The 25393-nt window shown below is 46.3% G+C and overlaps 1 protein-coding gene across 7 annotated transcripts; it reads left to right on the top strand.

Annotated features, from left to right (window-relative positions):
- The first annotated feature begins 335 nt into the window (after positions 1 to 335).
- Positions 336 to 24650, top strand: HACL2 (2-hydroxyacyl-CoA lyase 2). 7 transcript variants are annotated; one of them, XM_088658910.1, is made up of 18 exons: positions 336 to 453; positions 6947 to 7086; positions 8597 to 8636; positions 10793 to 10953; positions 11813 to 12014; positions 12099 to 12226; positions 14155 to 14293; positions 15555 to 15666; positions 16081 to 16180; positions 16821 to 16918; positions 17268 to 17404; positions 17626 to 17760; positions 17952 to 18066; positions 18184 to 18353; positions 19316 to 19386; positions 20317 to 20388; positions 21194 to 21299; positions 23462 to 24650. In XM_088658910.1, exons 4-18 carry the CDS (start codon positions 10816 to 10818, stop codon positions 23638 to 23640), a joined length of 1902 nt encoding a protein of 633 aa, XP_088515036.1. In that variant the 5' UTR covers positions 336 to 453; positions 6947 to 7086; positions 8597 to 8636; positions 10793 to 10815; the 3' UTR covers positions 23641 to 24650. The 7 variants fall into 7 exon arrangements, with proteins under 7 accessions (XP_088515036.1, XP_034996877.1, XP_088515034.1 ...); XM_035140986.3 differs by having other exon boundaries at positions 8550 to 8636; XM_088658908.1 differs by lacking the exon at positions 8597 to 8636.
- Positions 24651 to 25393: the final 743 nt, after the last annotated feature.

Raw genomic sequence — 25393 nt, 5'->3', positions numbered from 1 at the left:
GTGGCATAGGAATGCGTTCGTTTTTTCCTTCAAAATATAGTCCGGCCCCCCACATGGTCTGTGGCTGAAAAAGGTTGCTGACTCCTGCACTACAGCATCTGTGGAAGTGGCATCTTGCAGAGTTGCGTAAGCAGCACAGAAGATGCTTGGAATTTAATATGTAGTAAGAGCACTGAAACGGAGGGAAGAATGCGGGGGAATGCCCTTACACAAGGAGATCAAAGCAGTTGCTACACCTGAAACACCTTGACACAATGAAGTGGTTGCTTCATTGATGTTGTTTAATCCTCTTCAGAAGATAAAAACCTAAGATCTGCCAACTGAATCAGGTCAATATCGGATCTAATTCAGCATCCTATTCTTACCGTGGCCAGCCAGTGGGGAACTTGCATTCAGGATTCGAGCACAACAGCACTCTCCACTTTTGTTGTTTCCAGCCACAAAGTACTTCAGGTATGTTTTCAACCTGCTTTCTCCTAACATTTATCATCATCATCATCAAGCTAGTTCAGACTTTTAGATTGAAGTCTCATAAGCCTTCAGTGCTGGTAGACTAGCATGTTCAAGATGAAATGTTTGTGAGGGCATCCCTTAGGATATGCAGTGCAATTGACAAAAATAAGATCTGATGAGAAAGAGTAAGAATGGGAGGGGGCAATGGCTTAGTGAGGCTACGAGCTAGCTCAATCAATCAATCAATCAATCAATCAATCAATGTTTATTAGGGCAAACAGCCAGCGTATTAAACCATAATTTCTGCATAATTCTCTACATAAGCAATACAAACGCTATGGGATTTAACAATCAATATACTAACTGAATGTACTTGAAATACATGTCCAGAGGAATGTTGTTGTTGTTTAGTCGTTTAGTCGTGTCCGACTCTTCGTGACCCCATGGACCATAGCACGCCAGGCACTCCTGTCTTGCACTGCCTCCTGCAGTTTGGTCAAACTCATGTTCGTAGCTTCGAGAACACTGTCCAACCATCTTGTCCTCTGTCGTCCCCTTCTCCTAGTGCCCTCAATCTTTCCCAACATCAGGGTCTTTTCCAAGGATTCTTCTCTTCTCATGAGGTGGCCAAAGTATTGGAGCCTCAGCTTCACGATCTGTCCAGAGGAATAAAACACCATAAAAGATTAAAAGAATAAGAGATTTAAGTAAGAACTGAAGCGATTTATGATGATTTATGCAGCGGTGTAATCTTTTGCTTGCTTTCTTTTTTTAAAAAAAATTGTACTTTATTAATTTAAAATACAAATTTATAAGACAGAACTTGCTCAAACATTTTAACATAAGCAAGAAAAAGAAAAGAAAAAAACGAGAGAGAAAAAAGAAAATAGGAATTAAAACAGATACCAAGGAAAAGCAAGCTAACATGTTTATATACCTAGTACTTCCAATCCTTCTCATTATACCCTGTGCTATATCATTGGTTTTTCACAGGTTTATGTTATATCATGTCTTTTCCCCCCTTGTCCATTCAATGAATCTTTTAATCATTTTCTTCGCAAATATTCAATTTCTGATAACATGGAGTTGTTTTTACAGTAAAGTTTTAAGTATCTGCACATGATCCATTCTTTAGATGTTTTCTGTTTCAACAGTCCTCGGACTGATCCCGTCAATTTTGCCAGTTGTAAATACTCTAACATAAGTATCTGCCAATCAATAAATTTCCGGTAACATTTCATTTTTCCAATTTCTTGCTATAAGAGTTCTAGCTGCTGTTAACCCATACATAAACAGTACTCTTATTTCTTCTTTAATCTCCAGAGGTAATATACCGAGTAGAAATACTTCTGGCTTTAAAAAAAAAAAGTCATTTTAAATAATTTTTTTTGAATTTATTATAGATGTTATTCCAAAAATCTCTGATCATTTCACAAGTCCACCACATATGATAGTATGGATTTCTTCCTTTATACATTTTAGCGAGCCTATGAGGGGTAAGCTGCTTTGACTTACAGCCGTTGCACAAAATCTAGCTACATTTCTAGTGACATACAAATCCTAGTCGGACAAGAGGTGATTTAAATGGTATTCTTCCGTCCTCCCTGGCACTTTTCGTACAAGCTGGGTTATGGGAGAGGCTCTGGAATCTGAATAAAATCTACAATGAAACAGAACATGGCTCACTGTTTCTACTTGACCGCTCTTACATGGACAGATCCGATTGCTGTGAGGAATCCTTCTACAGGTGAAACTCGGAAAATTACAATATCGTCGAAAAGTGCATTTATTTCAGTAATGCAACTTTTTTATTTTAATTTTTACAAATGCTTTCTTTTGGAAATTCCACAGTAATAAAACAAATAGTTACAATAATACAAAAACAAGCATCACTATTACATTTCATTAATTACATTCCATTTATAATTGACCTGCCTAACGACAAATAATTACAATTGCAACAAATAAAGGCTTGACATATCTTGCTTTGCATGTCATGCATCTATCTCATATATTGGTCTCACCTTTTAAGTTGCATTACTGCGTTCTTTTCTTTTTTTAAAATATATTTTTATTAAGGGTTTTCTTGGTTTACAAAGATAAGTGCAATGTCTCTCTTAGCATTTTTACAAATCAGTTTCATTTGTTGAGACATTGGTGAGGAGAGGGGAAGGAAAGTAGATGGGGGGAGGGTGGGGTGATGATACGATGTTTTTATTTTGCTTAATAGGTGTGTGTGGGGGGGTTGTCAGTGGCGCTTGTGTAGGTTCTCTGTTGTTCGCTTGTTTTCCTTTGATGGTGAGAGATGTTGGGGTTGGCCTAGGATGTGGTTGTTCCTTTGTGGTTGGCTGTGATGGTCTGTGTTTTGTGTGTGAGTGGGGTGGGTGAGTGTTTTGGGTCAGGTTAACCATATTGATTCGTATGCTGTTGGTGGATTTTTGTCATTGTCTTGTTGGGCTGTGTATGTGATAAAGGGGAACCATACCAGGGTGAAGCCGTCTTCTTCTCAGTTTCAACTTATTGGTTAATTTTTCTAGTAAGGCTGTTTCCCATACTATTTGGTACCATTGGTCCATGTTTACTCCTGATAGTCTTTCCAGTGTCTGGTTGTGGTGCTTCTGGTTACTGAGAGTAAGTGGGTTATGAGTTCTTTGTGATGCAGGTGGGCATTATTGTCCTGGAAGATGTTTAGCAAGGCCAATTCTGGGGTAAATTCTAATGTTTGTTGGGTTATTTTACCTATTTCTCTTATGGTTGTTTTCCAGAATAGTTAGATTTGGGGGCACTCCTACCACGTGTGGAAATATGTGCCTGTTGAGGTGCATCCTCTCCAGCATTTTATAAATGCACTTTTCGACAATATTTTAATTTTCCGAGTTTCACCTTCCAATAGAGCGGATGGCAAGACATTAAACTTAGCTTGTGCAAATGCCTTTCTAAATTTGGGGATGGTCAAATTTGTAAAATATTTGGGAAGTACCAGCGCCAATCTGTTGGTCCTGAGCATGGGATATAAATCAGCTTGGGCTAAGTGGTTTGTAGTTTGATTTCTCAGATTCTCTGTGAAATATTCATTGTTTGCTTTATCATATTCTTGGTTTAGGATATCTTTGATGGGAAAACCCAAATTTAATGATTTGGTATTTAACTGTCGCCCCCCCCCCAACTTGGCGTAAAAAGAATTAGTCATTGTGAAGAGAACTAGTCCCACAGGCACATACAACATTTTCAACAAAAGTGGAACCTAAGCAACCATATTTGAGATTCTATTGAAATTAGTCCTGCTTCCAGTCATATTATTGCATTTGGAACACTAGAGAGTATGGCTCTTAAGAATTTTGTATGCAAAGCCCAGAGGTCCTTTACCTTTTACCATCATGGAGACCATGAAGTCTTGAGCTGGCCTGACAGTGCCTCCACATGAACACTGAAGTCATCCAGGATTATAGTTTCAAGGTCCTCCAACAGCTGGATCAGGGATGCTACTAGGCAAAAGGGTGGTCAGTAAAGTAAAGGTAAGGGTAAAGGACCCCTAGATAGTTACATCCAGTCAAAGGTGACAATGGGGTTGCGGTGGCACTCATCTTGCTGTCAGGTCAAGGGAGCCAACGTTTGTCCACAGACAGCTTTCCAGGTCATGTGGACAGCATGACTAAACCGCTTCTGGCACAATGGGACACCGTGATGGAAGCCAGAGTGCATGGAAACGCCATTTACCTTCCCGTCACAGGTACCCATTTACGGTCATACCTCGGTTTAAGTACGCTTCGGTTTGAGTACTTTCAGTTTAAGTACTCCACGGACCTGTATGGAACGGATTAATCCACATTACTTTCAATGGGAAAGTTTGCTTCAGGTTAAGTACGCTTCAGGTTAGGTACAGACTTCCAGAACCAATTGTGTACTTAAACCGAGGTACCACTGTATCTACTCGCACTGGCATGCTTTCGAACTGCTAGGTTGGCAAGAGCTGGGACAGAGCAATGGGAGCTCACCCAGTCGCGGGGATTTGAACTGCCGACCTTTTGATCGGCAAGCTCAAGAGGTTTAGACCACAGCACCACGTTTACCTTTAGTGGTCAGTTGGCTAGACTAGCAGCTGTTAGGAAAACATTCTTTAAGAAAGAGATAAAAGTTCCTGGAAGCTTTAAAGAGGGTTCCAGAATTTTCTTTGGTGTGTAGGAGTGGCACTTTAGGCTTGATTGGTGTCAGCTGGAGGTGCAAATAAAGCAAGTTGCAGGTTTCAATTTCCACATGATGAAAGCACACACACATGCTTGTTAGCACCAAGGGCGTACCCACCATGCGGCAAGTTAGGGCAGCTGCCCTACTCTAGAAGCAGGGCTGGTGGGCAGAGGCGGAGCACAGCCCGGCGGAGCGCGAGTTCGCCATTCCCACCGCACCGCGCCGCACCCTCCCTCCAGCTCCCCGGCGCGCCCTCAGGCAAGGCCAAGCGCGGCGGGGAACCAGGGAGCGCGGCGCGGTGGGTGGGAACGCCGAACTCGCGCTCCGCTGGGCTGGGCTCCGCCTCCGCCCACCAGCCCTGCTGCTAGGGAGGGGCACAGCCCGGCGGAGCGCGAGTTCTCCGTTCCCGCCCGCCGCGCTGCGCCCTCCCTCCAGCTCCCCGTCGCGCCCTCTGGCAAGGCCAAGCGCGGCGGGGAACCAGAGAGCGCGGCGCGGCGGGCAGGAACGCTGAACTCGCGCTCCGCTGGGCTGGGCTCCGCCTCCGCCCACCAGCCCTGCTTCTAGGGAGGGGCACAGCCCGGCGGAGCGCGAGTTCGCTGTTCCCGCCCACTTTGTGGCCCCTCCCCTTCCGTGCCTTGGCCCCTCCCCTTGCCCCCCCCCTAGTTTTGATCCTGGGTACGCCCATGGCTTAGCACCCACGCTGACAAGAAGGTTGGAAGTAAGACAATGTGTGCTGCTGATACTGTGAGTTTTGCTGTGTCAGGGTTGTTAATTACTGGACTAAGATTATACCGTGATGGAGAGATAGAGAGGCAAATGGCTGCTTCCCATTAGATTGGACCCCCAGTCGTGCCTGAAATTCAGGACTGATATGAGAGTACAGTCATACCTCGGTTTAAGTACACTTCGGTTTGAGTACTTTCAGTTTAAGTACTCCGCGGACCCGTCTGGAACGGATTAATCCACTTTCCACTACTTTCAATGGGAAAGTTTCAGGTTCGCTTCAGGTTAAGTACGGACTTCCAGAACCAAATACACTCATACTTCGGGTTAAGTACGCTTCAGTTTAAGTACTCTGTGGGCCGTCTGGAACAGATTAATCCACTTTCCATTACTTTTAATGGGAAAGTTTGCTTCAGGTTAAATACGCTTCAGGTTAAGTACAGACTTCTGGAACCAATTGTGTACTTAAAGCGAGGTACCACTGTAATTGGGACCCAGGTGGCACTGTGGGTTAAACCACTGAGCCTAGGGCTTGCTGATCAGAAGGTCGGCGGTTTGAATCCCTGCAACGGGGTGAGCTCCCGTTGCTAGGTCCCAGCTCCTGCCAACCTAGCAGTTCGAAAGCACATCAAAATGCAAGTAGATAAATAGGAACCGCTACAGTGGGAAGGTAAACGGCGTTTCCATGTGCTGCTCTGGTTTGCCAGAAGTGGCTTTGTCATGCTGGCCACATGACCTGGAAGCCAATAATGCGAGATGAGCGCACAACCCCAGAGTCGGTCACGACTGGACCTAATGGTCAGGGGTCCCTTTACCTTACCACTGTAATTAGTCCTGCTGACCTCTCCAGGGTAGGAGAGGGCTGTCTCACCCGTGGAATCCATTATCTGGCCCCTGCAGCAAGATGTGGGGGCAGAGGACTTTCAAATGCAACATATATTGCAAACAGTATGCATAATAACTTAACACCTCTGGAATTTACTGTGTCATAAAACTTCGAATGGCAGACTTGGACAACAGCCCGGACTGGAAGATAACTGTAAGCCATGAAAAGCTGTGCTGGCAAACAGACAAGGGAATATACACAAACTAAGCTGTGCTCGTCAGATGAAAGGATACATGACATGATTGAGAATTGATTAGCTGGGGACTGGGGACTTTGAGAGTTTAAGATCGGAATGTGGAAATTATGAGATCAACATGAAGGTGGCAGAAATATAATTATGTGAGATGATTCTTCAGAGGTCCAGAATATGGGAAGTCCGTTTGAAATTTAATAATTAGGATTGTAATTTGGTTTTTTTTCTTGAATTATGATTTGATTTGATATTAACTGGATGTTCTTAATGAAAAATTATGGATTTTTTTAAAAAAGGAGATAAAGAAGAAATATACAACAACTTGTATATAATAGAAAAGTGCTTGTGCAACCAGTTAAGCAATAAAGAAGCTCATATAGATAGACAGATATAGATATACAAATACATCTCACTTCTTCAGAGCTAATAAAAAAAATGCGAACCCGGAAGATCGCTACCCAGACATTACTCTATATCCTTCCCTTTCAACCTCCGTGGATTACCAGACGGCGTTTCACTACGAGTCGCGACTTGGGACAAGCTACCTCACGGCTCTCCTCACCCGCTGCCCTCTCGAGGAATCGTTCGCTCGCTGCGTGACGTCACGCCGTCGCCCCCCCCCTCGTGACACAGCGCGGATTGCTAGGTAACAGCCGGCGAGAGGGGGGATTTTTGGGGTGGGGGCGCTCGTCTGCACGCGCAGTCCCGCGTGTGTGTTTGTGTCTGTGGGGAAGAGCCAGCCCGTTTCTGCTTCCTAGAAGCAAGACCTCGAGCCCGTGAGGAGGGGTGGGTGGATGCGAGCGCGTAGCCCTCTTCTTTCCCTGCCCTCTCTGGCGGCCTTCACCGCCCCGAGGGGCGCTTGAAGTGGGTTACGTGTTCGTGTGAATGCGGCCTCTGCCCCAGTGCCCCGCCTTGGCCCTGAGGCAAAGTTTGCCGGAGCCGCCTGGTCCCGTCGCCTGCAGGGAGAAACGGTTGGCGTTCCCTCCGCGGCCCTTCCCTGGTGGGAGGCGGGGCGGGGCCCGACGGCGGAGGCGGGGCCGCTTTCCGTCTGCCTGCCTGCCTGCCTGCCCTTGCCTCTCACTCCTCCATCCTGGCCCTGCTCTCTCCTGGCTTCCCGACGGTGGCGGTGACGTTTCGCTCTGGTTTTGTAAGTTTGGGGGGCGGGGGGTCGCTTTGGCAAACTTTGTCGGTGGCCAGGGATGGGAAGCGGTGGTGCGACGCAATGGTTAGAGAGCTGGGCTAGGACCGGGGTTCGAATCCTCGCAGCTCAGGAGCCGCAGGGAAGCTTGCTGGGCGGGTGAGCTCGTGCGACCGGGGCGGGGGGGGGGCAGTCGTCGCCTCTCGCAGCCCTGCCTATCCACCTCCTCCTTTGGCGATCACTCTTAGCCGAGTAAGATTGTCCTACCAGTGAGTCCGTAAATGACTGTGGAGCATAGCTGCCAAGTTTTCCCTTTTCTCGCGAGGAAGTCTATTCAGCATAAGGGAATTTCCCTAAAAAAAGGGAGAACTTGGCAGCTATGCTGTGGAGGCCAATTCTGGATCCACACGTCCTTTCACTGTGGGGACATACCGGTAGGTTTCCGGGCGAGAGTTGATCACAGTGAGGGTTTGCCAAACGTGCCTTCCTCTTAGCACGTTAAGAGGAAGAGTAAAGGTGGATCGGAGACAAAGAAGGTGGGGGGGTTGGGGGTTGGGTAGGGAGGGGAAGGATGATCTTCCTCTGCAGGGAAAGAGAGTGAGATAAAAGGTTAATATTTATATATTAATAAAAATCTATAAACGGGGAATGGAAGGACAGGAAACGCCATTTCCTTAGTCATATGTATTAGGCAGGGGTTTCATTCATCCATTTAGTGTGTTGTGCTAAAATGAAGCTGATGCTGAGACAGCTCATAGGGGACGTTCTGTGGTAAGTGGAGTGCATAATTTGGGTTGCCCAAAGCTTATTTTAGGGTGCAGAGGTGCACATGGAAGACAGAGGTCTATGGGCATATATTGAGACTGAAGTAAAAATCCATTTGGAATGATACTAGTTTAAATTAGTTCAAAGGTTAGACCACATTAAGCAATGATTGAATATTGCCACTGAGTAAAGTTTGTTCCTATCAGGGAGAGAGTTCCCTGACTGCACTCTGGACTCACTGCTATGATTACAGATACTGCACAACTGCTTTGGTTATGTTGCTTCACCTCCTGGTAAGATCCTCCTAGTTCTTTTATTTGTCTTGTTCTTTAGAAACTGAATTACGAATTTTTGGCACCAACATTTTGAACAAGTATGAAGATACTGTGGGGTTCTAAGGATGTAGAAAGGTCAATCTGTATAAAACCAGCTACCTAGTAATACAGAGTTTCAGGAATAAAAGTGTGAAACTCAACTAATTCAAAAATAGGGTGGAAAAAACACTTGTGCAGTGGACATATTCAAGAGCTCAAGCCACTTGAGCAAATGGCACTGCTGAAGTAACAGAATGACTCTCTCTTCCACAGCAGTACAATTCTATGCAAGTCTACTTAAAATAAGCACATTTTAGTTCAACAGGACTTACTCCCCATTTAGTATATGATTCAGCTTCATGTTTTTAACAAATCTACAATATTTAATATATCTGGTGCTGGGATTTCATTCTTTCTGGTTTCTTCCGACACAGTTCCGCAGTTGAGCAACAGTGTGCATGTGTGGTGATGGAGTGAGAATGGGATGGGATAAACCTGCTCAACAGGTGGGGAGGAAGGCTCAAGGAAGGGGATGGTGGAGTAGATGCTGTCTATCAGCAATTTCTTCAGTTTTCATGTATAGCAAAGGTGTAGGCATGCCCAGTAGGGCTGGGCGATATCTGGTTTTCAGTATCACAATATGTCATCAGCTAAACATTGGGATATACTGATATATCACGATATCTGAAATAAGATGGAGCTACATAGAGGCAAACATGGTAATGTCCTGGCAACTGCTACCAAGTAGCGGGTCTGAATCACCACACACTGATGAAATCATCACTTTCATCAGCAGGCAAGCCAAAATGCATCCAAACAGGACTTTGGTTTGGGGCTTGGATACCAAATGGCAGTATTCAGGTCCAGGACAATCCAAAATACAGTAATGAGTCATAGTGAACACAAATAATCTGAGAAAATACTGGGTTTTTTCTTCTTCTAAATTTGGTGCATATAATTTCATGAAAATTAACTCAATGATAGCATGCTTCAACTAAACCATTAAATATTTCTGGAGAATATATTAATATTCTATGCAGTTTGGGGGCAAATTTACAAAAGTACCGTAGTAGATTTAGTAAAAATATTATTTAAACTTGCATATGATTAACAATTTAATCGGTTTTCTACTAATTTATGAGTAGTTTATGTAATTTGCTAGTGTCAAGTGCATCTCCTTCCCCACTCAGAGGGCCAACTCCAATTCTATGCATGAGTAACCCCCACTCAGTTCAACTAAACTCACTTCTGCTCTTGCTGCCAGTGAACAAGGAAGAGGTTGCAGTCCATTTGCACCTGCTGTGAAATGTCTGTCTCCACCAAGCTTACTCTGGACAAAGTGGATGTGAAGGGCAAGCTTGTGGTGATGTGGACTTCATAACCAGTTTTGAACGATATATTGAAAAATTGTCCAGGTCTAGTGCCCAGTAAGACACCAGTAAATAGAAGTACACATCTCGCTTCTGGGATCTGGCTAGATAGCAAGGAAGCTTCCTGCACACTATTCATGCTGCAAAGTTACAGAACTGAAGGCTGCAGTCAAAGATTGGGTAGGTCAGTGTTTCTCAACCAGTGTGCCTCCAGATGTTTTGGGACTACAACTCCCATCATCCCTAGCTAGCAAGACCAGTGGTCAGGAATGATGGGAGTTGTAGTCCCAAAACATCTGGAGGCACACTGGTTGAGAAACACTGGGGTAGGTTATTCAAAGCAACATGTGAACGTGTTTCTCTTATCTCTGAAGCTCCTGGTTTTTTAATATTTTCTCTTCCAATTTTCATTAAAAACAACTCCACCTGGCTTTTTCTTTCCTACCTCTGGACAATAAGCTGCCGCCTCCTGGCCTAGGCCATTTTTTCTTCAACCCTCTCTGCTGCCTTCCCAGAGACTGAACTGCTACAAATTCTTGGTTCATAACAATGTATGTTAAATAAAAATGAATCACAGTTTGAGAGAATTTGCCCTGCATTTTTTTTAAATAAAAAAAAACATCCCTTGTCTGTCACCTCAAGAAAACTAGAAATAAACTAAGTATTTGTGTTATAGAATAGAAATGGTACAGCATTGCTGGTGTGCAGCTGAGGCAAACAAGTTACAGAATGGTACTTCTGTGTTTTGTCTTCCTTTTGGGACAGGAGTGCATCTTTAGCTGACTCAAATGAATCCTGACATGCCTGCTGCCACCTCAGCCCTAGGAGGCTCCTCGACATGGCTGTTGGCACTGCTGGGAAGCCTTGCAGTGACTCTTCTTGGGATAGCTCACAAACTGGGGCTCATCTATCAGCTGTGGCATCAGGTAAAGCATAGATCAGTGGCTGCCTTTAGATGTGGCTTCTTTATCCGTAGGGCAGTGATGGGGAACCCACAACCCTCTGGATGCTGCTGGATTACAATTTCCATCCTTCAATATTCACCGGGCTGGTAGGGGTTGGAGTCCCAACAACACTTGAAGGGCCACAGATTCTCCATCTCTGTTACATGGGAGCCAAAGGCCTTAAGAGAGAGTAGGCAGGGGTTGAACAGCTTAGGTCCGAAATGGAATTATGTCTCCCAACCTCCCTTTGCAGGGATGTATACTGTATTGCTTTTGGGGCCCAGTATTAATCGATTTCTGTTCAGGCGAACCTGGTGGTGAAACGTTTGTAGCAGGTGTCTTTCACCAGACACCTGGATGTTAAACAACAGTTAGTTCTGTCGGTGCCCTTTGCTTTCTTGCACCTCAGTCCCATTGGCTCTGTATCAAAGGCACAGTAAGAAGTAGTAGAGGAAGGATTGTAGTATGCTTTGTGTGGGGAAAAGTCGCAGCTTCAAACCTTGGCATTTTCAGGGAGGGTTGAGGCAAAAACCCTATCAAAAATCCTGGACTAGCGGTCTGACTCTGCATCAAGCAGTTTCCTGTGCACATAACTTAGGATGTGAGTGGATTTTGCATTTGAGCACCTCAGCTTTTCATACTGAAAATAGTATTGTTTCTAGGACAAGAATTCATTGGCTGTGGACACTGAATGCTAAGGATTTATGCACCAGAAGCAGTTTGAGCAGGACTAGGTACCAGGAGCTGAGGGGCCTAGCACCTTCCATGTTTCTAAGCCCCTGACCTTTTATTGCATTGTTCATGGGAAGCCAGCACCAAAAGATAGGCTTGTCTGTTCCAGGTGGACACGAAGAGCACTCGGCATGGCGGAGAAACTGTGGCAGAAGTGCTGAAAGCTCATGGTGTGCGCTTTGTGTTCACACTGCCGGGTGGACATATATCTCCCATTTTGGTGGCCTGCGAGAAGCTGGGCATTCGTATTGTGGACACGAGGCATGAGGCAACGACTGTATTTGCAGCAGACGCAGTGGCCAGGCTATCAGGTACCACATTTCTCCCCACATTTGTTGCTTGCTGAAGAGAGAGGGGCACAAAGTGACACTTGCCTCTGCATTTTTCTGTTGCAGGAACAGTGGGAGTTGCTGCAGTCACAGCAGGACCAGGAGTGACTAACACTGTGACAGCTATGAAAAATGCCCAGATGGCAGAGTCTCCCGTGTTGTTGATTGGAGGGGCAGCAGCCTGTTTGCAGAAGGTAGGCTGCTCCGCCCGGTGGCCCTAGAACAGGGGTGTCAAACTCAAATTCATTGGGGGCCGCATCAGCAGTTTGGTCACCCTCAAAGGGCCGGTTGTATATGTAGGACTATGTGTCCACTCTTTATTATCATAAATTATTGTCACTGCATTCAATTATTACTGGTTTTTGTAAGAATGTAAGTAATAACTAGCTCTGAAAGCAGAAACATAGTCAGAATAATGGCAAGTAGATATTCAAATGTACAATTATTGTACAATTTATTGAAAAATGATTTTTGGTAACAGACATCAAAGCAGGGGGGAGGAGACAGAAGGGGGAAAGATCGGACCTACAAACAGAAGGGGGAAAGTTCGGAGCGTACCTGTCAGCCAGCATACTAAACCTCCGGAGAGGGAGAGGCGCAGGGAGAGAGAGGAGGAGAGGGAGTCTGAAACGCGCACACTTTGACCAAACTCTTAAAACCACGGCCCAAGTCTGAGATTTGCACACATACCCCTCCCTCCCCCCGTGCTAACGCTTCAAAGCACCTTTTTAAAGGGCTCTTGCAGTCCTTCCTGTCCTCCTTCTGAGAAGCCCCCCCCCCCTGCTCCTTTTGGAGTACTAGCCAAAAAGCTGCTGTGGCGCAACCAATTTGACATGACGCTTTTGTTTTCCCCTCTCCCGTTTGCTAGACTGGTTGTGGCGCGAGGGTGGAGGTGGGGGGAGAGAGAGAAAGAGAGCGAGAGAGGAGAGCAAAGACCTGACATCAAGGAGGATGCTTCACTGCGAATCCTAATAATATCCTGCTCTGCGAGCAAGACTCCTTGCTCGGGAGAAGGCTGGCAAGCGGGGAGGCTGCAGCATTGGGGGCGAGGGAACGTTGCTAGATTGACCCCGCCACACTTTTTTGTGGGGGGGGGGAGAGTACTGGTGGCGGTGGGAAGAAACTCGCAGCCCCTCCCTGGCTTAGAGGAACACAACTTTAGGAACACAACCTAAAGAGCGGCTGCCACCCCACTCCACCCAAAAGGGTGGAGTGGACACGCATTTTTTCCCTCAAAAAAAAAATCTGAATCTTTCTAAAAACACACACACGAGAGGCAGCTGCATACTCCATCCATCCAGAGAGAGGGAGCCAGCCCCACACCCAGGGGGAGGGAGAACGCGAGAAGCAGTGCAAGGCTCTGAGAGAACGCGAGACCTTGCGCAGCTGCTGCTCCTGCCTCAGCTTTGGCGGCAGTGGCGGCTGCTGCTGCTGCTGTTCGGTTGGCGAGCTCTGCGGGCTCCGGCGCCTTCCCTGCCGAGGGGAATCCCCACGAGCTCGGCAGGGCATGAGGCTGGGAGCGCGGCGCCCTGACCGCCTGCCCAGCTCACGACTTCCCCTCCGCCTGGACCCTGGGCGGCTCTGGCCCTTTTGCACTCTGTTCAGCTCCTCTTCTGATTTCCGGAGGAGCGGCCGCGGGCGCCTTGGCTTGCCATTGGTTGCCCAGCGCCTGACGTCGGGGCTGTGGGGAGGCGGCGCGGGCGCGGGCCGCCGGAGGATCGCTCTGAAACATGCTGAACTGAAAGCCCCGGAGCAAGTGGTGGGCGCCGCTCTCGCCCTCTTGCCCACGGCTGCGCGCTCCGCCGGGGTCCTGGCCATAGTGGATGCGCCGGCCCTGCTTCTAGAGGGCGGGCCACATGACAAGGTCTGGCGGGCCGGATTTGGCCCCCGGGCCTTGTGTTTGACACCCGTGCCCTAGAATCAAAGGACAATGACAGAGTAGCTAGAACTTGATGCTGCTCCTGGTTGATTTAAGTAGGGCTTTGGCCTTTCTGTGTTCACTGACACTGACTCCCCCCAGCAGCAGCTTAGCAGGCAATTTTTCTGCATGTATATTTTTGAGGGCAATTGAGCTGCAGCCGTGTGGGATTGTGAACAAGCTTTCTCCTTTCTCCACCCCCAGGGCAGAGGAGCTCTCCAAGACATTGATCAGTTGTCCCTCTTTAAACCACTCTGCAAATTCTGTGCTTCCGTGAAGTCTGTCCGAGAGATTGCCCCTGTGTTGCGAAAGGCCATTGCCATTGCCCAGTGTGACACTCCAGGTATGCTGCTGTGCCTTTGGCTTGCAACAAGTATAAGTATCTTCCACCCACACACGATTGTGGCTGTTAGGTTGTGGCTGCTTTTGTACTTAAGCCAAGGAAGTACAGTGGTGCCTCGACTTACGAATTTAATCCGTTCCGAAGGCACCTTTGTAGGTCGAAAAATTCGTAAGTCAAAAAGCGTCATTGGAAACGCAATTTCCCATAGGAGTGCATTGGAAACGGAAAAATTTGTAAGTCGAAGCAACCCTATCTAAAAATTCGTAAGTCGAAAAATCCCTATCTAAAACCACCGCAGTTTCCTTTCGGATGTCAAGACATTCGTAAGCGCGCGGCCTTTTGCCCCATTCGTAAGTCAAAAAAATCGGTTGTCGAGTCGTTCATAAGTCGAGGTACCACTGTAATAAAAGTTCAAGGGCTCAGTGTGGGCTATAGATGTCTTTGTTTTATTGTCCAATAAGCCTTGAAAGGTTGGTTAGGTTTGAGTAAAAAAGTCAGGCTTTTTTTTTTAACTATTTACAGTACAGTACTGTATTTTTACTGTGAATGGAAGAGCAAAAAGTTCTCTCTGTGAATTTTCTCAACACCCAGTAGGCTGTTTGCCTACACTTTGGAACAAAATGCTTTCACCACAGTAGAACAGTATTTTGTCACAGAGGCATCTTTTCCAGCCCCACCCCCTGAAGGTATCTGCCCAGCGTCCTAACTCTAATGCCCATGTGCAAGATCTCAGGGCTGGGAGTGTGGGAAAAGCAGCTTAATCTTTGAGTATCTTATTGGCTCTTACCTGCCCACCTGGCTCTGATGCTAGACTTGTAGAACTTGTCAACCTGTCTCCTCACATGAAGCCAATTTATCTTTTGACGCATGGGAGCTCACTGATAGGCCGCTATCAGCTTCGACAGCCTTATGTCTGAGTTTCAAAGGCTTCTGAGGCTGGCTTTAGAGAAGCACTGTGGCTCTCTTCTGACATGGTAGGACACTTACTTTTTGATGGATGAGGAATGGTGGATACAGGAATCCAGGGCTGACATTTCTGATATGGGAGATCCTCCTGCTAATTGGGTGGTGCCACGCGGGAGGTAGAGCTCAAGATGTTAGTGGTTTTGTGCCAAAAAAGGTTGCAAGGTCCATGAGTGAGCAAGTGGGTTGGTCTCGGTGCATGCTTCTAACTAGATTTTATTTCTTTGGACAGTTCCTTGCCAACAAGGATTTTCTTTACAGAGTGAGGTGGTTATGGAACTTCCTGTTTGTCTTGTAGGGCCTGTGTTTGTAGAGTTCCCCTTGGATATCCTGTATCCCTATCATCTAGTGGAGAGAGAGATGTTCAAGAACGTTACTTCTGAAGGCCTTTTGGGAACGATTGTTAACTGGTGAGTGAGCTGCCTTCCACCCTCCCATATCAGCAAAGGTATTAACTGGTGAGCGGTTCTGTGGAGGGATGTTCTGTTTAGTGATGGAGCCCTGGAGAATTTTATAGGTCTCTTTCTTACCCTCCCCCCCTCCTTTTAAACTGATTCACCTGCTCCTTAATTACAAGATGCCCCAATTCTTCGATCTGGTCCTCTATTTCGGGAAGGAAGATTTCTCTTGCTCTTCTGCTGTATTTGACAGATTGCCACCATGAAGACCTTGAGCTTCTTGGTGGCTGGTTGGCGCTCATATTTTGGGTAGCAAACTGACACCCGTGGTTCTTGCCTTCTGTGGTATAGGCTACATCCTCCTCCTCATCACTACCATGGCAAGATCTTGGCCTTCAAGACCACATTCTTTTTGTTGTCACCCAGGTATGCGCACAGTTACATAAGGAACATCTTTGCTGGGGCATGGGAGATGCAGGACCTTTCACCTCTGCCAGTGAACTTGCCAAAAGCTTCAAAGGGACAGGTGAGAATCCATAGAGTCCCAACTCCAACTGAATGTAGCTAGCAAAGTTAATGTGTGGAGCTAGGAACATCCTACTTCTCCATTATAATTAAGTCCTACATTTCAGACAAATATTACCTTCCTTTTATGGCCAAATTCTCTGCAATTGCCATAAAACCTAGGGAGCAAGCTGTGATATCATCATGGTTAAGGTTTTAAATGACAACTTCAGGTTATATTTTAGTGAGTAAGATCTAATTTATATATTTTAATTGCTGCTATATCAGTGCTGTCCCTGCTATGCTGATCTGCAAATTTAAATGTATCCCTACTGTGTTTCATGACTTCCTATATCTTCTGACTCTCTACTTCCGCTGGCCTTGACTGTCTTCCGTAAAGAGAGCAAGTCACTATTCCTCTGGAAAGGGGGGCAAATTGAGACTGAATGACGCAGCCTCCATCCTGTTACCTGCAAAGTCCTAGATTTACTGCCTTTTCACAGTCACTGTCCCCTCACCCCAACGAGGAGTTGCCATTTTCCTCTTTTGAAGCTATTCTCTTCCCCCCCCCCTCCCCTGCCCCCAGTAATAGCTATGTTGTTGCTTTGAAAACTTGGTCATTTTTCTCAGACTGACGCTCACCTGGGCATGCCTCTGTGCAGGTGCAACAGTGTGTGGAGCTCATCAGCCGAGCTAAGAAGCCAGTCATCCTCCTTGGTAGTCAAGTGACCCTACCGCCAACACCAGTAAAGATACTCAGGTGAGGGGTGGTACCTTTCCCTCCATACGAGCTCTAACAGCAATTTTGGCTCCCCTCAGATCCCATTTACATTTGTCTGTGGCACACTAATCAGTATCGGTCATTAGTGAGGCTACCCCTAAAGCTGAGGAGTGCCACTATTTCTTAGGTGAAGTAGTCTGGGATGGGGTAGCCAAGCCAGTAAGGACGTGGGGTTGGGGTTGGGCAGGAGTCTGGTGTAATGGGTAAAGCTGGGGCTCTGGAGGGGACTGAGGCTATGGGCCACAGCCGGATAAAGTTGTGCTGTTGCTGGCCGATAATGGAACATTGTTGTTGGAGTTTGTACAGTGAGATCCTCCTATCCTTCCAGAGATGCCATAGAAGAACTGGGGATCCCGTGTTTTCTTGGAGGCATGGCTCGTGGCATGCTGGGGAAAAATAGTCCACTGCACATCCGTCAAAACCGGCGTGATGCACTCAAGGAGGCAGATGTGGTCATTCTAGCAGGTAGAGATGGTCATTGTAGCTGCCAGTGATAACCTGTTGCTGGGGGGGGGGGGGAGCTGCCTGAAAGTAGTTGGCCTGTTTGGGTGTGTGATGGGTGTCTTTAGTTATCCTGTGAAACACCCTGCAATCTTGTGATGAAGGGCGGTAAATTAATAGAGAGATAGATAAGCAAGCAAGCAAGCAGTTTGTCCCATTCCCATAATTTCTGTTCTGCTTTCCAGGCACAGTCTGTGATTTCCGCCTGTCATTCGGAAGGGTCCTAAGTAAAAGCAGCAAAATCATTGCTGTCAACAGGAACCAGGAGCAGCTGCTGAAGAACGCAGATGTGTTGTGGAAACCCACCGTGGCCATTAAGGGTGAGGGGCCTGCCAGGGCCTGCAATATGGGGGTTGTAAGGGGGTGGTCCTATTGCTGGAGGGAGAGAGGATGTGCTTTGTGGCTTGGTGAAGTCAGTGACCATGAGGAAGAGGATATGTTGGCTGCTTGTGCGTCCCTTCCTGGTCAGGGCCTTGCGCTTTTCAGGCCTCCTGCAACTCCTTTCCTACAGGGGATGCTGGTTGCTTCCTGGTGTGCTTGTGCCAAGCGTTGAAGGGCTATTCATGTCCCCAGGACTGGGTAACAAGTCTGAAGGAGGTTGATCGCATAAAGGAGAAGGCAAACAGGTGAGAAACACATATGTGCACTGTTCCTTTTTCTTGCCCTTGTATAACTGACATTCGGAGAATAATGCTGGCCTTGGGTGTGTCTTGAATTAGTCTGTGAGCCATGTTCCTCCCCAGGGAGAAGGCAGAAAAACCAACAGAGCAGCACCTCAACCCACTGAAGCTGCTGCACCATTTGGATACTTTGCTTCCTGAAGACAGCCTGTTGATCGCCGATGGGGGTGACTTTGTTGCAAGTGCCGCCTACATTGTAAAGCCCAGGGGGCCACTGACCTGGTTGGATCCAGGTAATATGACATTAGCGAGACACAAGCGTTGGGTTAGGAAGTGTAATGTATTCTGGGGGTAGGGGGTTGATTCTGCTGATTCTGGTATCTACTTGTCTTATACAGCTTCTGAACTGCTGTTGTTCTGCTGCGATATGAAGCAGCAAAAATGTCTCCTTCCTTTGAGCAGATACCTGTCGTTTTGCTAAACACAGATCCAATTTCACAGCTGCATAGAAATGAGCCTTGTGGAATAGACACTCCAGCCCAGGCACCCCCAAACTGCGGCCCTCCAGATGTTATGGCCTACAACTCCCATGATCCCTAGCTAACAGGACCAGTGGTCAGGGATGCTGGGAATTGTAGTCCAAAACATCTGGAGGGCCGAAGTTTGGGGATGCCTGCTCCAGCCCATCTTCATAGAGGCTGTGGGATGGATACCTCTAAGGAAGGCTGTGCTGTTTTGCTTTCCTGTATTAACCATGGTGGAAGGCACCATCTGGAGAACTTAATTTTAAAACAGTTTTGGAAAGAGCAATTTCCTCCAGAAATCAGAGTTGAGGAAAATACCAGAAGGAGTTTCCTAACTTCAAGAATTGTTCTGCATTGAGCCAAGATGCCTTTAAGAGTTCTGCTTGCTTCCTTTAGGAGACTTTTTTTTAAAAAAAGGTTCTTATCATCAGGACTGCTTGGATTTTGTGTTTCTTTTCTTGGCACACAGCTCCTTGTCTTTGTTTTATGAAAATATTAACATTCAGCCTTTCTGTCTCATGTCTGAGATGCCCAAGGTGACTAATCACAGCAAAGTTTAACAACAACCATATAATAAAAAACAAATTAACAGAGATAATAGACAAAGTCTGCTTTTGAAAAAGCCAGAGGATATATCAATGCAGGAACTGGTCAGATTGTGGGCTGCTGGAATAGCAAGGCAATCTACTGGCTTCCTTCAATCACTGTTTATCTACTTCTGCTCGTTTCAGGAGCCTTTGGGACCTTAGGGGTTGGTGGAGGCTTCGCACTGGGAGCCAAGCTCTGCAGGCCAGACTCAGAGGTTAGTGCATAGTATTGGGAAGCCAAGGATAGAACCTCTGGTTAAACAACTCCTTTTACCCCAAAGAGGTCATTGGGATGATTGCCTGAGTCCCCGTTGGGTTATTGCGTAGTGGGTTTTGTTCCTTTTATTACTGCCCCAATCGATTTAGACTGTTTAAGCTGCTTTTTTATTTGTGTGATTTTAAATTCGGGTTGTTGTTTTTAATTGAAAGATGTGCCTGGGGAGAGAGGAACCGGGGAGAACAAGGGGAGCCCCAATCACAGTGGTTCCTGGGGGGGGCAGGCCAGGTAAGGGTCATACGACGCAGGCAGTTAGTGAATGTGCCATGTGCCAGCCCCTCCCCCAACTTGGGGAATTGCAGTTGTCCTATCAGCCAGCCCTCAAGGACCCCCTCTCATATAAACCGATCCGGATCCTGTGATCATCATCTGAGGCCCTTCTTTGTGTGCCTCCTCCACGAGAGGTCCAGAGGGTGGCAACACAAGAATGGGCCTTTCTGCTGTGGCACCCCATTTGTGGAATGCTCTCCCCAGGGATGCTCGCCTGGCGCCTTCATTGCATATATTTAGGTGCCAGGTGAAAACAGTTCTCTATAACCAGGCCTTTTAAATGTGTTTGTGGAAGGGGGTTATTGGTTTGCTTTTGTTTTATTATGTATTTTGTGTTCTCATTTTGTATTTTTATGTTGTGAACTGCCCTAAGGTCTTCAGTTGAAGGGCGGTATGCAAATGTAATAAATAACAATAATAATTATTTTTTTGCTTATATGACCCTGCATCAGATTGATAAGCCCTCCTCCTCAGTGATGGTTGCTTACTTGTAGGAAAATTAATAGGGTGATAAGAACATGTGATGTTGCATTTCACCTCACTGGCTGCTGCATCTATCCTCCCCCACTCTTTAATTTTAAAAAAAAATCCTTGGCAGGTCTGGATCATATATGGAGATGGCTCCCTTGGGTTCAGCATCATGGAATTTGACACCTTCGTGCGACACAAGGTAACCCTAGTTCTGCCCAATTTGTGTGTTCTCTGCATCTGTGGGCGGGGTTATTGAAAGCAGCTGGAGATGGCCAGAGTTGGAAAGCTGTGGCTACTGGCAGCTTTGCCAAGAGATCACTTTACCGGTCAGAATCCCTCTGTTTAACTGTAGATTTTGTCTGGCAGCCAGTTTTGGGGGTGGGCTGCTTTGAAAGGAGGAAATAGTAGAGTCAAAGTCTCTTCTTCCGTTACCTATCGTAGCCTGCCAGAAAATCCAACCAGGCACATTTTCTGCCCAACTTCCCCCTCCCAAGTCACAGGAGAGATTAACCTGTGCATTTCCTGGGGGGCTGCTAGAGCAAGACTGAGTGATAAGTGACTGCCCCCTTACTTGCTGGCACAGATATTTCCCCCCTTCTGTCCCCCCACCCCAATATGTCTCAGGAATAGGATAGATAGGCAGGGCTTCCTTCCTTCTTGCTTCTGTTTCTTCAGCCTTCTCAGCTCTCCTGTTTTAGGTAGTGTGGAGAGATGAGGATAACAGGCTGAACTGGGCCCATGAGCCACATGACAGAGAATTCCCTCTCTTTGCATATTTGGGCAACAGGTGGAGAGGGCTTAGTGCAGACTACAGCCAAGATTGCAGTATAGCCTCTCTTCCTTCTCTCTCATAGTAGGGGCTCTGGATAATGGCCTCATCCATAATTTCTTACTGTCCTTTTTGTCAGTGTGCATCCTAATATATAAAAAGGTAGGGTAGAAGACTCTGAGTACCCTTTCTTAATTCCTGTTTAGTTCTATAACATTTTGTTCTGCTCTGCCAGACACCTGTCATTGCCCTGGTGGGGAACGATGCTTGCTGGAGCCAGATTGCCCGGGAGCAAGTTCCCATGCTTGGCAGCAATGTAGCCTGCGGCCTGGATTATATAGGTAAGTTAACAGCCTTATTACCGTAGTGCCGGATGTGGCATTCTGTACACAAATTCTTAAGTGGATCTTGGCAAAGTTGAAGCAAAGAAGCTTGGCTTGGCTGTTCTTTTAAGCAGGGTCAGGAAGGTAGTGTCTTGCCTGGCCTCTGGGACAGAGCAGATTCTGCTTGTAGGGCAATTCCCCCTCATGCTCTTGTGTCAGAGAGATGCAATTGCTCCTCTCTTGTGAGCACACCCAATTGGAATTTAAACGGATCATAATCCGATTAGACTTTCACACTTGCACCTCAGATCCACAGGTTGCCCCCACTATCTCCCTTTTCAAAAGTTATTATTAAAGCATTGTGTTAAAGTTCATCATGTCATTGGGGGTTTGTTTGTTTTTTTAAGTGCCATGAAAAGAATTGCAAAACTGCATCGGGGGGGGGAGGGGGTTGGTATTTGTGACATTATAGGGACTGTCTGCTCACTGCCGGGCACACTGGATTTTTGCTGCAGATACAAAACTGGGTTTAAGCTCCGCCAAACAAGTGGCAAACATGGCTCATTTGAACAGAGCACAGTGTAACGTGGTTCATTGTACTTAAAGTGCATGTATGTGCTTTTCTGCGTATTTCAAGTGTAAATTAGTTTGCAAATCATCCATGTGATACACTTTCTCACAGCCTACATTAGGGTTGTCATTAGGTTGCATCCTTATGGTAAAAGATCAATCACACGGGGAATATTAATCAAACATATCTGTTCCTAAACCTCTTTGCTGTGCAAGCTACACAGACCCCATCATCGATGGCATTGTTTACAATGGCATATGAGATGTCTATGAAGACATCCCCGTCGAATGTCAGCATAACTGGTTTCATCTGTCAACAATTCTTATGCTGCAAATTGATTATTATTTTAATATTGTATTTTCCATTTCTGTGTGTTAGCTGCCCAGAGAACATTTTATATAAAATGCCATAAATAAATAGTTAACCTCTAGACGAACTTCATTCCTATACTGTACTGAAAGTCAGAATGCATGCATTGGTTGAAATATATGCATATTTGAACCATTGCATATTTGGACCAGTAGAGAGTATTGACAAATGCATTAATGTTAACTTGGTATATCCCTTTCCCAGAAGCTGAATTTGGAGACATCCACATCAACAGTTAGCCTTTAAATAGAAAACTTTTAAAAATTAACTCACAAGTAATTTTACTGATTTCTGGCTTAGCTGCTTCATCTGGGTCCAGCATGATTTTAATGATTTATTGGGATGCGGGTGGCGCTGTAGTCTGAACCACCGAGCCTCTTGGGCTTGCCGATCGTAAGGTCGGTGGTTCGAATGCCCGCGATGGGGTGAGTTCCCATTGCTTTGTTGCAGCTCCTGCCAACCTAGCAGTTTGAAAGCATACCAGTGTAAGTAAATAAATAGGTACACTGCGACGGGAAGGTAAATGGCGTTTCCATGCGCACTGGCTTCCATCACGGTGTCCCGTTGTGGTTTAGTCATGCTGGCCGCATGACCTGGAAAAGCTGTCTGTGGTCAAACACCCGCTCCCTTGGCCTGAAAGCGAAGATGAGCACTGCATCCCATAGTCAAATTCGACTGGACTTAACCGTCCAGGGATCCTTCACCTTTACTATTTTTACCCGCATGATTTGCAAACCTCCATAAACAAACTATTTACACCTGTAATACACAGTTGCTAGCCAGAAATATAATTTACTACAATAAAAAGGGGATGTATGAAAAGCGAAAGCCTGTAGAAAATCAGTGGAAAATATCACAGGCCTAATTTATATTTTCTGTAAGGATAAGAGATGAGAAAAGGAGACACACATTTTGTTAGCATTCAGGAATTTTGAGTCCAACTGAAGGAGCAGGCAAGGAGGTCACCTGCTACAAGCCCATGAAGATCAGGGTAGGTAACTTAGCTTATTAATTTGAGTGAACCATTGCCTGACCTTGGAAGTGTTCTGTCACATGCTCTGGAATATAAAAAGTAGAAGAGAGCTTTTGCATACTTCTTGTTGAAGGGTAAATCCAGAAGGGCTTCTAGGGGCAGCAGCAGCAGCAGCCTAGAACTCCAGCCCCTTTCATTTTAGGAAGAAAGTCCATCTCCCCTTCCATATGCTTTTCCTCCTTGCTCATGTGCTGCTTTTCTTTGCAGATTACCATGTGGTGGCAAAAGGCTTAGGAGGGAAAGGCTTCCTGCTCAGCCGCAAGAATGAGGATCAAACGGAGGAACTTATCAGGACAGCACAGTCTGAATGCAGGCAAGGGCACCCTGTCCTTCTCAACGTCCTCATTGGGAAAACAGACTTCCGTGAAGGCTCCATCGCCGTGTAGGGGTTAGCTTGGAGATGCAAGTATGTGGGATTTGGCTGGACAGAAAAGTGACTGCTTTGCACGGAAGATCTGGTTCATCTGAATTGATCACAAGCAAAGGGATGGGGCCTTGGCAGTCCTGAGGTCTAGGGCTGTTATCCCGTGCCCTCCCTCATTGGGCTTCCTTGGGGTAGTTCTTCAGATAGCTGGGTTCTTCCACTTTTCAATTCTTGTTTTGCTGCTGAAGCACTAGCTCGTGTTCCACCTCCACCCATTACACCATGGCTATTGTCTAAAGTGGGAGCAGCAAAGCAGTTCTTCGTGAATCACTTTGACTTGTTCCTTTTGGTTATTATGTCTAACAGGTTGGCTTCACTAATTGACGCAGCTGATACATTAATAACCATAGTTGGGACAAAAGAACACACGTCTCTCTGGTTTGCCATTCCTCCATCTGAGGATTTAGGTGCACCCTTTTTCAACACCAGTAGATACTTTTCATTCCCAAAGGAGGTGCAAAAGTGAATCTATACTATTTGGTTTGAAACAGAAACTATACCTTTCTGCTGTCCCCCTACCCCCCACCACGGATGAGGACCTCGATTTCCACCTTGGACCTCAGAAGGGTCCTTTTGCTCATTCATCTTTAGTGCATGTGACCATCTAGTCATGCTAATTCAGCTGATAATACAGGTTTCTAAGTCCTAACCCTTACATTCCCTAGGGCCATATAGGCCTGTAATCCTGGTCCCATCCTCACAACTACTTTCATGCCTCAGCAATTGCTCATGTTCTGTTACAGGGCAGTGTTAATCCTGTGGTCAATTTTCTCTTAAAACTGTACCCCCAAATCTATTTAAGTCTTAATTTTCCCTGCCACTTTGGCAAACGTTCTCAGGGGAGGGGGCAGCAGGCAACACATGAGTGAGTGTCCAGTAATACTTTGTGGACTGCTGTATTTGCCTCTGTCTCTGCAGAAGCTACAATGCAGCGTTTTGCAGCGATACAATAAAGGAATATAATTCTTGCTACCTTTGGAGTGTTGTCTGTTCCAGCTTTGCATCAACGCTAGGGAGCTGTTCTTCCATCAGTGAATTCACAAGTGCTCGCCATCTCTCTGGAACATGTGGCAGGCCTGATGCCGGCATGTCCTTGGGAAACGATTTGTCTTACAGCAATGATCTTGTGCATGTTTACTCAGAAGCAAACCATGTCAAACACAGTAGAATTTAATTCCAAATAGGTCCTCTTACTGGGATAAGGAGAGAGCAAGAACAACCTATAACAACCCTGAGATTCTTCCCGCCAGTGAATTAGTTGCAGTCCTGTAACTTGCTCAGTGGAATGGAATCAATATGAAAATATGATGCTGGGGTTTCTGATCTAGTATTTACTAGATCAGAAGGCAAAGTGCTGGGGCTTAGTGTATTTGTCTCCTCTCTCTCCCCCACCTCCACCCCCTGAACAGCTGTTTGGTACAATTGTTGAATTTTTTTACAGTGCTAATGCACATGCAGCAGCTGGGTAGAGGCCAAAACGTACTATTAAAATACCTCTCTGAGGCAGCCACAAACCAGACACACTGAAGCCATGAGAATGTGATGGAAATATGCCAGGAGAGTCTATAATCCTCTGAATGCTATGAGGTTGGTTTCCATGCAAGTACAGTCTTTGAGGAGGATGAAGAGGCAATTCTCAGCTGCTGCTATACCAGCTAGTTCTCCGTGGAGAGCATTTGGTTGAAATGTAGGAAGCACTTCTGTTTCCTTCTGGC

The sequence above is a fragment of the Zootoca vivipara genome, chromosome 15 (genome assembly GCF_965207765.1).
Source record: "Zootoca vivipara chromosome 15, rZooViv2.hap1.1, whole genome shotgun sequence".
In the NCBI taxonomy this organism is placed as follows: Eukaryota; Metazoa; Chordata; class Lepidosauria; order Squamata; family Lacertidae; genus Zootoca; species Zootoca vivipara.
This window is presented reverse-complemented; position numbering and strand designations above follow the sequence as displayed.

What these genes read in the sequence shown, in the direction of transcription:
- HACL2 (XM_088658908.1), top strand. Translation starts at nt 10,816, where the DNA reads ATGAATCCTGACATGCCTGCTGCCACCTCAGCCCTAGGAGGCTCCTCG. An exon ending in ACCCACCGTGGCCATTAAGG is followed by an intron (nt 17,761 to 17,951) that starts GTGAGGGGCCTG and finishes CCTTTCCTACAG; the next exon opens with GGGATGCTGGTTGCTTCCTG. An exon ending in CTGCGGCCTGGATTATATAG is followed by an intron (nt 21,300 to 23,461) that starts GTAAGTTAACAG and finishes TTTTCTTTGCAG; the next exon opens with ATTACCATGTGGTGGCAAAA.